At 31.3% G+C, this 15,261-nt stretch overlaps 1 protein-coding gene and 1 long non-coding RNA gene across 2 annotated transcripts; both read right to left on the bottom strand.

The window, feature by feature from the left end:
- Positions 1 to 1,244: 1,244 nt before the first annotated feature.
- Positions 1,245 to 4,485, bottom strand: LOC110655799 (zinc finger protein GAI-ASSOCIATED FACTOR 1). The gene is made up of 4 exons (XM_021812248.2): positions 3,883 to 4,485; positions 3,361 to 3,757; positions 3,068 to 3,258; positions 1,245 to 2,394 (listed from the first exon to the last, which is right to left on the bottom strand). Exons 1-4 carry the CDS (start codon positions 4,022 to 4,024, stop codon positions 1,625 to 1,627), a joined length of 1,500 nt encoding a protein of 499 aa, XP_021667940.2. The 5' UTR covers positions 4,025 to 4,485; the 3' UTR covers positions 1,245 to 1,624.
- A 5,454-nt stretch (positions 4,486 to 9,939) lies between these two features.
- Positions 9,940 to 14,747, bottom strand: LOC110655793 (uncharacterized). Its single transcript, XR_002495024.2, has 4 exons — positions 14,594 to 14,747; positions 14,394 to 14,489; positions 14,134 to 14,206; positions 9,940 to 10,194 (listed from the first exon to the last, which is right to left on the bottom strand). It is a non-coding gene; the product is annotated as an uncharacterized LOC110655793 (long non-coding RNA).
- Between the last annotated feature and the right edge of the window lie 514 nt (positions 14,748 to 15,261).

The raw sequence follows: 15,261 nt of genomic DNA, 5'->3' as shown, positions 1-15,261 counted from the left end.
TAAATATTATATTTTAATTAATTAAATTAATTAAATATATAATATATCACATTATATCGTATTATTCATATATATATTTGGATCAACTATAATAATTATTATTTAAATAATTCAATTAAATATATATTTCAATTAATGTGACATTAGATTGATTAAACATTTTAGTGAATTAATTATTTAATTATTTTAATCGAATAAAAATAAATAATTTATTTATAAAAAATATTTTTTTAATTAAGTCAATTAAATTTATTTAAAATTATAATATTAATTAATCATTTATTATTATATATACATTAATTAATCAAATTTAAATTCAAATTCATAATTTATTTAATTATAATAAAATAATATATTATATTTTTTAATTTTAATTTAAATATTAAAATAAAAATATATTATTTATTTTTATTTTTAACTTGTATAAAGATATTTTTTTAATGTGTAAATTTAATTAAAAAAATTATTAATTAAAATAAAAGAGAGTAAACAAAACTTATAATCATAATAAATATAATAGATAATTTAAAATTTAAATATCTATATCCCCTCATAAAAATAATTTCAATAATATTTTAACAAAATAATTTAACTTTTATTCATAAAATAAATTTATTATCTCTATTATTTTTCATTTAATATGAATCTCTTTAATTTCTCTATTTTTTTTAATAATTTAAATTTTATTTTTAAAATAATTATTGGAATAGAAAACTGAAATTTCTAAATTTATTTTTTTTAATTATTTCAGTATGGCATTTTAATTAAAAAAAAAAAGATTAATACGCATTTATAAATTCCCCTCCAGCTGAGGCCCTACGTTACCAGTGCCACGAGCGCAAAGCAGAAAACGGGAAAGATGGGGCCGCCAACAATAATAGCGAAGGGACCCACTAGTAATGACACGGACGCAGTTGCCAACTCACCGTATTGAATACACTACACTGCGCCAGTCTGACAATGAACTCACATAAAAAATCAGTTACTATATTTGATTGTCGGACCCCATCCATTTGACCAAAATTCTGCTCACATACAGCTATCCTCCAATAAACACGTCAGGCTCATATAACATGTGCGTCACTTTCACAGTTTCACGACATAAAGGTCGTTTGGAACTAACAAATGAATGTCTTAGGTCTTCAGCCATCTCTTAAACCAGCGTCATTACATTATTACTAGTTTATTAGCCAAAAACAAGAGGCAACACCCATGTTTCTCTCTGGGAGGATGAGGACGAGAAATGAACCAAAAGCAACTACCACTTCAAGGTAGTTTCACTTACATTTGCTATTTTGCTCACTACGTACACGAGTTCACTGTACAGGCTTTCCCCACACACGAGTTTCTCAGATTTTTAATTAAACCAAAGCACCCAGGTGCCCATAAAGTATACATATATATATATATATATATATATATATATTTGAGTAAAACTACAAAGTAAAACTACAAAGAAAATGAGAAAGTCCTCTTACGTTGTAAAACTACTCTATAGACCTTCTCTGGCCTTCCCTATATTGAGAAACAAAAGCGTATAAAACGAACTAAATGCAAGAGATCGATGTGAGCAGAGATTAACTTTTTCACCCGTCATAAAAATACCTGGGCAAAGTGAAGCTCGCTAATGCGAGGCTGACCCATTTGGCTTTTTCTCGGGTGCAACTTCCCATGTCTCTTCAGAACTCCCTCCTCCATATGGGGCGGCGGCGGCAGCAGCAGCAGCAGCAGCTGCTGCTCCAACATTGAAGCTGCCACCGTAGGGATTTAGCAAAGCGGAGCCAGTACCTATGCCCAACCCAAGAAGATCAAGCGTGGTCGGCTTGTTCCCAAACAAATGAGATGAACCTATCATAACATCTCCAGACGGGAGTCCTAGGCCAAGCCCAGCTGCAACAGCATTGTTATCTGGCTTTACATCCCATTGATTGCCGTTGATATCTCGACCAGAGGAAGATGAAACTGGCAATCCCAAGCCACGGAGAAATGATGAGTTTGATGATGTTGCACCCATTTGTGCTGCTTTTTGAAGCAATGCAGTAGCTGACATGGCGGGTTGGGGAGACTGAGTATAGTGTCGATGTTCTTGGTCTGCGAAGAGGGAGGAGGCATCGTTGCAGAGATAAAGAGAAGAGGAAAGCGAAAGCGATGGAGGTTCTATGGCTCTGGGTGTTGGTATTGTAGTTGCGCAATCTGCGCTAGTTAAGGCGCAAAGAAGATTGGAAAATGAAGCTGATGACGCATGGGATGCTGCTTGTGAGATTGCCGCTGCCGTTGAGGATGCGAATACACTGGCAAATACATTGCTGGTGGAGCTGGTGCTTGTAACCGTGGCTGTCAAGCATGTAGTTGCTGGTGTTGCCGCCGAAAGTCCAACTGGATTTTCTGCTAATTCTGTGATCATAAGTGAGAGAGATGTAAGAAAAAGACCATAAAACCAAAGAAAAGAGGAAAAAAAACTACACTTACAAAGAGAAAATGAGTGACCTAAATAAATTCTCCATGAGGGAGTAAAAGATGGTACTTTTAGATGATAAAAGGAGTTGCTATTGAAGTTAGCATCTTGAACTCTAAAGCTACATTGGAGAAGTAAAAGCGAGAAGCAATTATGGCGTCCTTTCTCTCAAATCTCAATCCCCTTTATTAGCTTTTCGATGTTTGAGCTTTTACCTAGAACGTGCAACCTGCAGTGCCCGTGAATCATAACTAAACTCCCCCCTTCAGCAAATCGCTCCTCCCCTCCACCCCCTCTCTATTTTTTTTTATGAGAGAAAATGCACGCACCCAACACATTTCTTATACTTACCTAATATCCACGCGAGAACAGCAACCAATATAAGACGACGCGCTTATAAAATACCAATCCCAGTAGATAACACATAAAACCTTCTCTTCCCAGCCACAAAGAAAATTAAAACACAGAGTCTTACACACACGAATCAAATCCGAAGTAGTTCATTCCTTGTTTTGACCTACACAACTAATCAATGAATATATAAATGCTAGAGGGGGAAAAAGCTAGGCAATGCGTATACATAAATACTAAGAGATCAAATTAATTATTTACCTGAGCTTTGAACCGACAGACCCGGAGATACCACAGTAGTGGATGGAGTAAGAGGTGGAGGCGGTGGTGAAGCAACCACGCTCTTCACATTCGTATTCCCCTCCTTACCCATAGTCGTTACGGTTTGTGCCCTCGCACTCTCCTCCGCCAAGGCATCACAGAATGCCCTATGCGTTATGAAGCTATCCCTCCTTGATTCCAAAGCAAAAACACCAAACAGGAATATCAGTAACAAATAAGACAGACCCAAAAAGATGTAATAAAGCAGAATCAGAGATAAAAGGATTACGAACCTGGAAAACAAAGTGCCACAATCGCATTTATACTCTCGAGTGCCACAAGTCTTCATGTGGGCCTTCCAATCTGACTGCACTGCATATTTCTTCGAGCAACGCTCGCACTTCCACTTCTTCTCGCCGTGCTTTCTGCAAAAGTGCTTCTTGATGCCGGTGAGGTCTCCCAGAGCTCTCGTTGGATTGTGGTGAACACAAGTTGGTTCTGGGCACACGTAGACCCGCTTGCGTGGCTCCTTACTGGTTCGCTGCTTTAGCTTCCATGGTAAGTTATGGCCGCGGCGGTGAAGCTGGAGGTTTTGGTCTCGTTGGAATCCTTTGTTGCAAATCTCGCACACAAACCTGTTTGTGGCCAATAAGGTCTCTGGCGATAACGCAACCACTTCAGCATCTGGATCTGAAACGCACAGCATCAGAAGCACAGTGATACAAATTCTTAGACTGGTAAAAGTAGAAATTTGAGAAATATCAAAAGAAATACGAAGTCTTGATTTTTCTGAGGTATGGTAAAATATTATTTACCTGGCATTCCAGGGAGGTTTCGCTTCTTCTTTGGTGGCGGCACTGAGAGTGGCGCCGCTTGATTACCAAAAGAAGACACACTGGTGGCTTCTCCAGAAGCAGTAGAAATTGTCATTTGAGATGAATTTTCAACTTCTACCATGCTATTTCCTTCAAAGCTAAATCAACCTCAAGGTGACTACACCCTTCCAGTTCTGTCAGTGTCGAAGCGTAGAATATAGGGTTTTAGGGTTTAGATCAAAAAGCTCAATTACCAAGGCAAATGGTGAACTCAGCCAAAACTAGCTACACCTACCTATTCTGGACGAATGAATTCTAAATTAACACAAAATACCAATTAACTACAATTGGTGTTTTAATGCATAAAGACTGATTGTTTCTCTGCAATTGGATCATTCCATAGGAAAACAGAAGGACCTAGTTTTACAAAATTCTTCCCTCTGAACTCCCTCGAAATGAAGCGAAACAAAACACCGATTCAACTTAGTCGGTGACCGGTGGTTCACGGTCCCCAAAGGCGGCTTTTTCAGTTCATACTAATCTCCGTATCGAGAGAGAGAGAGAGAGAGATGGCAGAAACAGAGACAGTGGAGAGGATTTGAATGAAGTGGAAAAAGTAATAAAAAAAAAGATTTAAAGCGGCGCTAATCAACCATGGTTAAAGCTTGAAACCTGTATGTCTAACCATGGTTAAGGGCTGATGCCTGAGCTATGACTCTCCTTCTGGCTGCTCAATCAAATCTGACCGTCCACGTGTCAACGTCTCCTTGTTGCTGACATTTGTCGGACGAAGTCGGACGAGGCGGTGCTTGTCCTATAGCGCAGAAAAAGCTATGGAATTTTTTTTTGTTAATTTCCTGTAATTTTTTTGAACATTTTGCAGCACTAGTAGTAAAAAGACAATAAAGCCCATGACTTGCCTCTCCTTTCACCCTTCAAAGGGAGGGACAGAATGGGGTTTTCGACAAGAACAGAACGTGTGATGGTGTGAGTAATGAGGGTGAACAAATATTTACATTTTGGTTTACCGTTGTTCCGTTTGAAGACATTAATTTTTTATGTTGAATAACACGAAGTGATTTCTACGCTTTTTGTCCACGTTGTGGTATTATCGTGAATTTGATGCAAAACCTTGTCCGATTGCCTAATTAGCTCACTGATTATCATTTTACCGATATTAAAAAAAAAGTATTTAAATCTTATGATTTATTTAATTGAGAGATTATAATTATTTATTAAAATTTAGTTATTAATAATTAAATGTTAAAAACGAATTATCATTAATTAATAAATTGAATTACTAATTATTTAAGATTTAAGAAGGCAAACATAATCATATATAAAAATAGTTAATTTTTAATATTAATTAGAATTTTTTTTTATATTTATTTTATTATAATTTAAGATATATAATATATAAAAAAAATTTATTTATTAAATATATTAATTTTATATATTTATATTTTAAATTTATGATAAATTGATTTAAATAAAAAATTTTTAGTATTATTATATTAATGCAATATAAATATATTTATTATAAAAATTTAAATACATAATTTCCTCACCATTTTTTAATCGTAGAAAATAGACAAAATATATTTTTTTTTCTATTCATGGTCGAAATCAGCACATAGATTTGCAGCTTTCTTTGCTGTCAAAACTCAAAAAAAATTCCATGTATAATTCAATTTTAGTTCAATCAATTTACATTATTGCAAAGACGAATAGGTTGTTTAGCATGGAAATTAAATTTTATTTTTTTTTATAAAATTGTTATTTTAAATATTTTAAAATTAATTTGAAATTAATAAATTTTCAATGCTATATTCATTTTTGAATATATTATACTTTCATATATTATAACTAATCTAATAACAATTTTATAAAACTTATCTTATTGTTATTTTAATATAAAATTATTGTGATTAAAAATATTAAATTTAATATAAAAACAAATTTTAATTAACACATTCCATGCAATGATACAAATGCGAATTCAATACCGTAAGTACGAGGATTAGCGCCCTTATTAAAAGCACGCGATCTGTAAAAATCTGTTTGCCTACCTTCGTGTGCAAGCAAAACTGAGCATGAGAAGATCAAGCACAGCTTAGGCAGGAAGCTCAGTGGCAATTACGTGAATAATGCTGCGGTTTTAGGGCATTTTCGGCATGTTAAAAATACTAGCCTCAATTATCTCTGTTTGTAGGCACTGCAGTACGTCAGTACTCTACCATTGACAAATGGTCCTTCCAACTCCTCATGGGCTCACAGGCATTCTTTTAATCGAAGACAGAGGGAGAGCGATGACCCCATGTATGCCTATTCATCGCAATCTTGATGGTATCGCCAATGAGGAGTTCAATTATTGATCACTACGTAGATGCGCAGCTGAAGTGGCTCGATTCGGGTGCATGGTGAATTGTTTCGCCTTTGATTTGACATTTTAAATTAGTTTACAATTTTATATATAAATTTTATTTCTTTCAAATAAAAAAGTTTTTAAATTAAAGAAATAAATTATTATTAATTAAAAATATATTCATTCAAAAGTTTACGCTCTAAAAAAAAATATATATTAAAAATTAATTTTAAATTAAATGAATCTTTCATCTTTTTTACTTAAAAAGGTGAATTTGATGTTGTCCTTTTATGTAGAGAGGTATACCTTTCCAGCATAATCAGACTATTCGTACCTGACTAACCTGAGGCAGGGCCAAACCCCTTTTCGTTAATTCAAATTTAAAATGATTACCCAATGTGGGGATGTTTTCGACTTTTTAATAACAATTTGCCAACTAAGCTACTTTGCCCTCCACCAATTTCAATATAAGATAAAAAGCTCAATAATTCTTTATATTCAGAAGAAATATAAGCTTCTCATTTTTATAAATTAAAGTAATCTTATTTTTAAAAAAAATTAAAAAAAAAATAAAATAGAGTAATATATAATGGATATTAATAATTTGAATTTGGTGTTGACTCAAATCAAATAATGATGGTAATCAGGCTAATATTCTAACAATGGAATGATGATTAATAGATGGAGGAGAAAACAAGAAATGTAAACAAAAGGATGAAAGGGATAAATCATACATGGGGCACGCGATTGCTACATGTAGATAAAAACAGAAATCAAAGAGGCAATGGTTTCAAAATTGGCTTGATTATGTTCAAAGAAAGCTGATTGGACGTGTGTGGGAAAATGACTCAGAATGACAAGATGTTCTCTAATCCGTAAGCATGAATAAAACGCAAAGTTGATGGGCCTAAGGTTATTTTGTAATTTATTATTTAAAATATATAAAGTTTATAATTTTATTTTTTATTAAAAAAAAGAATTATTTTTTAAAATTATTAATGGTTAAATTTACTACCCCTTTTCTTTTTGTGTTCCACGTTTCATCAATCATCCATTCCACCACAGTGGATATTCCTTCGTTCAGATTTCTTTTTGGGCTCCGCCAATGAAAAAACAAACTTACTTTAGAATTTGGAGGTTTTGCTTGAGAATTGGTAAAATTGCTAGTCCTATCACAGAGACACAGCGGCGGAGGAAGGGCCGGCGCCGCCGGGCAAGCCACCACCTCTCTCTTTGTCTCATATAATTTTCAAGGACCACCTCCCTGCTTTATTTTCTCTCATTCATTGTACTACTACATGTCTAATGAAAAATTTTTATATAGGCTCGATTAAATCTTTTAATTATATGAAATTAGTCAACAAATTTCCACTTGAAGTCACGTGATTAAAGTAAAAGATAATCTAAAAATTTGACTTTGCCATGTAATTACTTAGGAGTCTTCCATTAGTAATGATAAACGTGTGTTTATTGTTGAGAAATGAGAATTCCTTTTCAAATTCTCCACAAAGTGGCTATTTATTCTTAACAAATTTCTAAGATTAATGAAAATAAGAACAGTAGCTAAAAAGAGGGGGAAAAACATTAGATAGTGAAAATACAGTTGCGAGTTATGAGAAAAGCACAGAGAACAATTATAATGTCAAAAAGGAAAATTGAGTGAAAGGTCCCCCAAGCAATGATCACTAATTTGATTATCTTTTAGTAGCTTTTTTTTTTCTTTCTTTTTTTTTTTTTCTCATTGAAGTAGGCACCTCGAATCTTGATGGGCACATCGCTGCCCTCCATAACTTTTTTCCTCCTTTACAAAAAGAGTATTTCCATAAAATCCAATCTTACAATTCTGATATAATGTAGATTGTGGGGGCCAAATGCCTGCCTTTAAGTGCAAGGGTCAATGACCAATACATGCATGTTTTTAACTTTAATTTAATATATTTTGCCCATAAATCCTTTAAAATATTTAAATAAATATATATATTTTTAATATAATGATGCTTTTTTAGATAAGGTCCGTAATAAGAGTATTAGAGAAAAGGTAGAAATGGTACCAATTGAAGATAAGTTGAGAGAAGGGAGATTGAGGTGGTTTAGCCATGTGAAGCGTAGACATACGGAGGCTCCAGTTAGACAAGTAGAGCATTATAGGTTAGAGGATAGAAAGGAAAAAAAAAGGAGTAGACTTAAATTGACTTGGAGGAGAGTAGTACAACATGATCTAGAAGCATTACACGTTTCTGAGGATTTAACCCAAATTCGTTCAGAGTGAAGAAAACGAATCCATATAGCCGACCTCAAATTTTTTAAATAAAAACTTAATTGAGTTGAGTTGAGTTGATGCATTTTTAGAGCCAACAATTACTGCTACATATTGAGGGGAGAAGGGAATAGGGACAAAGAGAGTCAACCTTGGGAACTTTTCATTTGCTATTAACAGTAAATGAAGGTGTTCAAGTCCAACACCATGTATAGAAATTCTTATCTGTTATTTCAGACACAAAAACACCACAACCGCATGATGTGGTAAGAACTAAGAACAGGCTGTTTACTACACTGTCTACTTCTCTGGCTGTACTAGTTGTTTGGTTCGCATTCATTGTCATATGGAAAATTGGAAATCTCTTGGAGTTATGCAGAAAGAAATTATCCACCACAACATAAAGCAAGCACGAAACTGTAGCCCAAACTAGCCACCCAAAAATAACTAAAGAAAAACTAACATTTTTAAAAAAATAAAAGTTCGACATATTTTTATTTATTATTTTTGTTGTTATGAGAATCACATTGCTTTGGTATTTAAAGATTGAGATACTATTGATCAGGAAATTAATATGATTTGCAAAATAAAACAATTATTATTAAATGATTAAGTTCTGGCTATGGCTATGATTGGATTCAGCATTTGTATGATACCAGTATAGCAAACGACCGAGAATTAAGATTCGATGGTTTTAATTTTTCAGCAGGTTATAAGGGTGGGAAATAAAAACCACATAGAAAGAGGCATTTCCAATGCAAAGGAGCGTTTCCTGACCACATTGAAAGGGCAAATTCCAGAGGCTGATGAGATTATATGGTGCCATGATGATTCTTTAGAACACAATGATTTATCAGTAAGTCCCATCCTTTCTCATTTCGGCTCCCCCACTAAAGCACTATATCAAGATGGACATGAACTTGCGTACTTGACTACGTGTTGAGAGGTTGAATACAGTTTGTGCAACCATTTCGTCCTTTCAGAAAACAAAAAGTTCCTATTTTCACAAGAATAAACGCATAATTACACAACTAATGGAACTTGGTGGGAAGCTAGCAACGTCCTAATAGGGCAAACGAGGTGGGGCAAACATAAAGAGAGATCAGAGACAAAGTGACGTAGGATTTGCATCACAAAGCCAACACCATCCATACACTGCCTTTTCATTTTCTTTTAAAGCTCAAGTATCAAAATTTTTGTTTACTTCAGTACAAATAATCACATGGGCATGAATCTTAATTTGTGTACTAAACTCCATCTAAAACGACATGCACTGAATATAATCTCTGTAATTTCTACAGTTGATTTCCAAGTTTGGAGTTGCCTTCTTTGAATATGTTGTTTAACATGTGCTATGACCCTTCCTCAGGTTACAAGCAAGATATAATCAAGAACACACAGGATAATTGAATGAAAGAAAATAAGGTCTGCAGTGTTAAGCTGAATGCGAAAATTTTGCAAATTGCAAATGAGCAGAAAAGCTCAAATAATTACAACAACAAAGTTTCAAATCTTGGACAAGGGTATAGATGATTATTACAAGGTGTACGGTATAATTTAGGAAGAAGAACAAGGCAAATTTTCAAGCAAATAGATGTGATATGCCACAGCAACAGTCCAACGTTCTACTTGACCATTACAATTGCAATCATCCAAATTGACATCTGAGCTTGAGCTTCACCACAGATGCCTGAAACAAAAAGAAAAAGATAGACATTTTTACTTATAACCATACATTGGCTTAAGGACATGAGGTAGCATTCCACAATTGACTTTGCAAGTGCCAGATACAAAGTTTCCAATGAGCAATGCTGTCAAGTCTCACAATTTCGATGCTTTAAAGGAGATAAAATTAACCATGCACTAGTCCAGCCTCATTTTATTTAATAGCAAACGCGCACACACTGAGATATATATATATATATATAAAGCAGATAGGCATTCTCGTAATACTGCCATATGACACTTTTCTTGAAGAGCTTGCCATGTATCACATAAATAATTCTCTTTTATATTAATTATTATTTAATTCTTTTTTAATTATCATTATTATTTACATTACTATCTAAACTTTTATGATTCAAATTATTATTTTTTTAAAATTTGATTTTTAAAAATTAATTCATTTTATGATTAAATGCAATATTTATAAATTATTTATATTATTTTTTTATAAATTTATTTATGCAAAAACATTATTTATCACATGTCACCTTCCATAATAATAATAATAATAATAATATAAATAATTTAAAAGACGACGACGACAATAATAATAATAATAATAATAATAATTTAAAGAAAATTGAACATTAATTTATGATATCCTATACATAAAACCTATCTATATATATAAAACATGTAGGTTTTCCTTAGTATTGCTATATAGGCTTTCAAATCTATTATACTTATGCGAAGTGATAATTTTAAATTGTATTTATTGATGATAATTTTTCTTTTAAAAGAGCTACGTTTATTTTAAAGGAAAATCAAAACCGTTTAGTGAATTATAGGAAAATCAAAACCGTTTAGTGAAATATTTTTAACTACATTTATTGCAATTAAATGTAATACTTAATTGTTGGTGATTTATCAACCCAAGACATTTAATTTCAAAATTCAATGAATATTATCATGACTATCCAATAATTACCATAACTGAAAGTTTATTTTTTTTTAAATATTTTTTTTTTCAAATTAGAAACAAGTATCAAAGGATATTTGAATTTTTGTGAGAAATTAATGATGAATTTTTTTTAAAAAAATATGTCTAATTATTAAAGGTAAATTCCTATCCATTAATTTTTTTTGTATTTTCTAAACAGTTATAATACATAATTACTAAATATAATTATCATCAATTATTATGTTCCTTAATTTTTAATTTGAAAATGCTAATAGCAGTAAAATCAAGACTTATATTTACTTTGAAAAAAAATCAAAACCATTTAGTGGAATATTTCTAAATACATTTACTGCAATTATATTTAGTATTTAATTGTTGATAATTTGCCAATCCAAAAAGTTTAATATTTCATTAAATTATAAAAAATTAAGAATTATTATTATTATTATTATTATAAACAAATAAAAATTTATGGCCATTAAAGCCACTGATTTGAGAGAACTGCCAACTTATTTGGCTAAAGTTTATAGATAGCGTTTTAGAATTTTAATATTTTAAATAGCAACATTGAAATTTTTTTCAATTAGAAAATAATGTTTTTTTAATTAACAATAATTTAATGGCTTAATTAAATCTAATTTGAATTTTCTCTATCTCTCTAGTTAATATTTTTTCTGTCATTTAATACACGCCAAATATTTTTCTCACCAAGCATTCTCTCATTATCTAATTGCTCTTAAATCCTCTTTTAATTTGCTTTATTATTCATATTGCTTCTTTCAAGAGTTATTGGTCTTAATTCACAAATTTTATTATTTTTAATTCTTATTTTCCTTTTCTCACTCCATTAGGCACAACAAAATTAAAATAAATTAATTTTTTTGTTAAAAAAAGAGTTAAACCTGCACAAATTATGAATTAAATTAAAATAATCAAATAAAAATTAATATTATATTGTAATCAATTAATATAAAGTCAACCTACACAATCTTAGCTCTTTTATTTAGCTAATGCAATTTTTTCTTAAAAAGTTGAGAGTTATCTTTCAAATCTTCACTATAAGAGGCTAACAATCATTTTTTCCCATTTCCTTTTTATTTGCTTTTTTGCATTGGATTATTTTCTTATTTTAGTTAAATAACAACATTTTTTTGCAACCGAAAAATGTCAAAGATACATAAAAGTAGAATTACATCGAAAATTTGATTACAAGCAAGAATAATTGGAAATATTAACTTAAGCCAAATTAAAAAATAGGATGTATACAATAATTTGATCAATGAATCAAATGTTAAAATAGTCTAAGTTTATCATCTTATCAGATTAGGTAGTAATTTAGTGTTACACAGTTTATTTGACTAATAACATTAGTAAATTTTAAATTGTTTTTGTAAATAAAATAATGTAACTATATTTTAAATAAAGTAATTATATAAACTATCATTAATTTATGTATAAAAAGAATTAAAAATATATATTTTTTAAATAATTTTGCCATAAATTAATCTAAAAAGTTAATATTAAAACAAAAGAAAATGTATTTAAATTAAATTAATTTAGCAAAAATTTTAAACAAAAAATAATTTAATAATCAAAATTTATTATACACACACACACACTTTTCTGCTAGTTACCAATGAAAAATTCAGTATAACCTAATAAGTCTATCTTATAACTAGCCATCTCATTTGGGTTTCAGAAAACTAATAAGCAAACATTGCTGCACTTAAGCACCATTAAAAGCAACAAATACTATCAAAGGCTAAAATATGAATTCAGGTGATTACTCAAATGACAGTCAATATCAGGTCTGTACAGAGAATACAAAACATTCATTCTGGTCAATGAGCCTATTTAGCTCAGCACCTGCTGATGCAGGACAGCCTAGCGAAATCCAAGGTACATGGGCTGTTTTGCATGGAAAAAGGTGGAGTGAGATGAGAAGTGATGATAACAAAATTTGGTTTATGAGTCTAAACAGAAGGAAGGAACCCAGTTTTTCCAAGGATTGGATGAGGACCAAAGATTATGTAAGAGTGTCTTAGAATCTGAGCAAAAAGTATGAAGCTCTTAAAGAGCAACAAAATCAAAAGGCCGAAGAAGCATGGTTCTGACATCTAACCACAAGCTAACCTTCATACTGGTAAGAGATATTATGCAAGCCATGGATTGCTCATGAAAATCCAATTATACCAGTTTATAAGAAAAAATGGATTCCCTCAATCCCTGTAAAGCTTATCATGCTTAACAACATGAACAAGTAAAAGCCCATCTTCAGTGAGCACACAAATTAACATTACCCCACTACGAGTACTAAGGGGAGCAGTTTCTAACACTAAAACTATGTTGCATGGAAAGAATGAGGCACTTAACCAATAACCATCCTTAGTGAGCACACAAATAAACATTATCCTACCAGGAGGACCAAGGCAAGGAGTTTCTAACACTCAGAGACTATGTTGCATGGTAAGATTGAGGTACTTAACCAATCAAGTGAGTCAAATGTAGAAGTTTTCCATTACCTCAATTAAGGCTATTAAGCAGTGTTGGAAAATGCAAGAAATACAAACACACGTCATCACACTTTCCAAAATCACTATAGGTGAAAGGAAATCATTCAAGTTCAAAATCCACATCACTCAGATGTTCAAAAGTTTAGTTTGAAAGCTTTGTTAAATATAGCGATTAAATGATCATAAAGAAAAAAAAAAAGTAAAATGGATAATAAGAACCGATAAGCCCCAAAAGAATTCAACAAAGAGGAATTATTTTTTTAACGTGAATGAATACTCCATCCATTCATCTAACTTCCAGATGAGCCAAAACCTATCTTTCCTGATGGCAGCTAAATTCAAGGATATGAAAGTTCTACTTTAAATTCATCCCAATGTTATGTAAAAGTTAGCAGTTTTTTTTGTAGATTCGTAGTTCTAATAGTTCAGTTATGCCAATTGCAATAATTCGATTATGATAATTGAGAGAAAATTGTGTCATCACTGTTACCTCTTACAGAACTCAGTCACATATCGCGATCCATTGTAGAAAATGAACCACAGAAGCACGACAACCAAAGTATCTGGCAAAGTTCAGAAACTCAAAAGGGTATATATGTATAGAGAACGCTAACAAAAGAATCCTTAAAATCCACAAGAAAATGTTAATAAAACTTCCATTCAATTATCATATAAAATTAAACTTCAAAACACATCGCATGGAGCACATAAATCAAATCAAATCCAGTGACAATAAGGAAAAAAGGATACTGAAAAGGCAACGCTCCCACCAATCCAACATGTAGAGACCAAAAGTGACATTATACAGATAGATCTTGCGCTGAATCCAGTTCATAGCTCTCCAACCTGCGCACAAGGAGTGATAAACATGCAGTTAGAATCAATCAAGCAACGAGAGAAATGAAAATATCTAATAAAGGTAGTCACAGTTAATCATCTACGTTGATAACCTGTATAGAGCTGACTGCAATCTCAGAGGAAGACGAAGACACAGAGAAAAATCACTTCTTTTAAAATCTCCCTGGCGTTTATTATCGGCTTTCGACTTGGTCCATTGATTTAGAGTTTCATTATCGAGTCGGGTCGATGGATTTGATAAATGATAACGTGCGAGATTTCAAATATCGGGTTGTAACCCGATCCAAGTTAAAAATCTCAATTAATTATCTTTTTAGGCATGCTGCCTTCCGACGACATAAAATTTATATGCGCTTATTTTAAGCTTCAGTTTATATAAAATTGTGTTTTTTTTTTTTTTTTTTTTTTTTTTTTTTTTATCTGCTGTTTAATAATTATTAAAAAAGTAATTATTAAATTAAATATTTATTTTTATTAAAAATTTAGTATTTTAATTTAATTTTATATATTTATTATATATATTTTTAATTAAATTTACATAAATTTTAATATAAAATTTTAATCTAATAATTATTAAATTCATTCTTATATAATATTAAATAAATGTCTTATTTTTTAATTTCAATTTATTAAAATTTAAATTATATTTAATAATTTGAATAAAAAAATTAATGACAGATATATGAAAAAAAACAATGAGAAGTTTACTTGATATTTATGAAATATCAAAAGTTCTATAAATTAATTCTAAAAAATTTCC

Source organism: Hevea brasiliensis, chromosome 12 (genome assembly GCF_030052815.1).
Source record: "Hevea brasiliensis isolate MT/VB/25A 57/8 chromosome 12, ASM3005281v1, whole genome shotgun sequence".
Taxonomy (NCBI): domain Eukaryota; kingdom Viridiplantae; phylum Streptophyta; class Magnoliopsida; order Malpighiales; family Euphorbiaceae; genus Hevea; species Hevea brasiliensis.
Note: the sequence above shows the minus strand (reverse complement) of the source record. Positions and strands in the feature narration are given on the sequence as shown.

Bases quoted from the DNA above. Each gene is read 5' to 3' on its own strand.
- LOC110655799 (XM_021812248.2), bottom strand. From the start codon at position 4,024: ATGGTAGAAGTTGAAAATTCATCTCAAATGACAATTTCTACTGCTTCT. The intron at 3,758-3,882 runs GTAAATAATATT...TGTGCGTTTCAG, and splicing joins AAACCTCCCTGGAATGCCAG to ATCCAGATGCTGAAGTGGTT. The intron at 2,395-3,067 runs GTAAATAATTAA...TTATGATCACAG, and splicing joins TCTGTCGGTTCAAAGCTCAG to AATTAGCAGAAAATCCAGTT.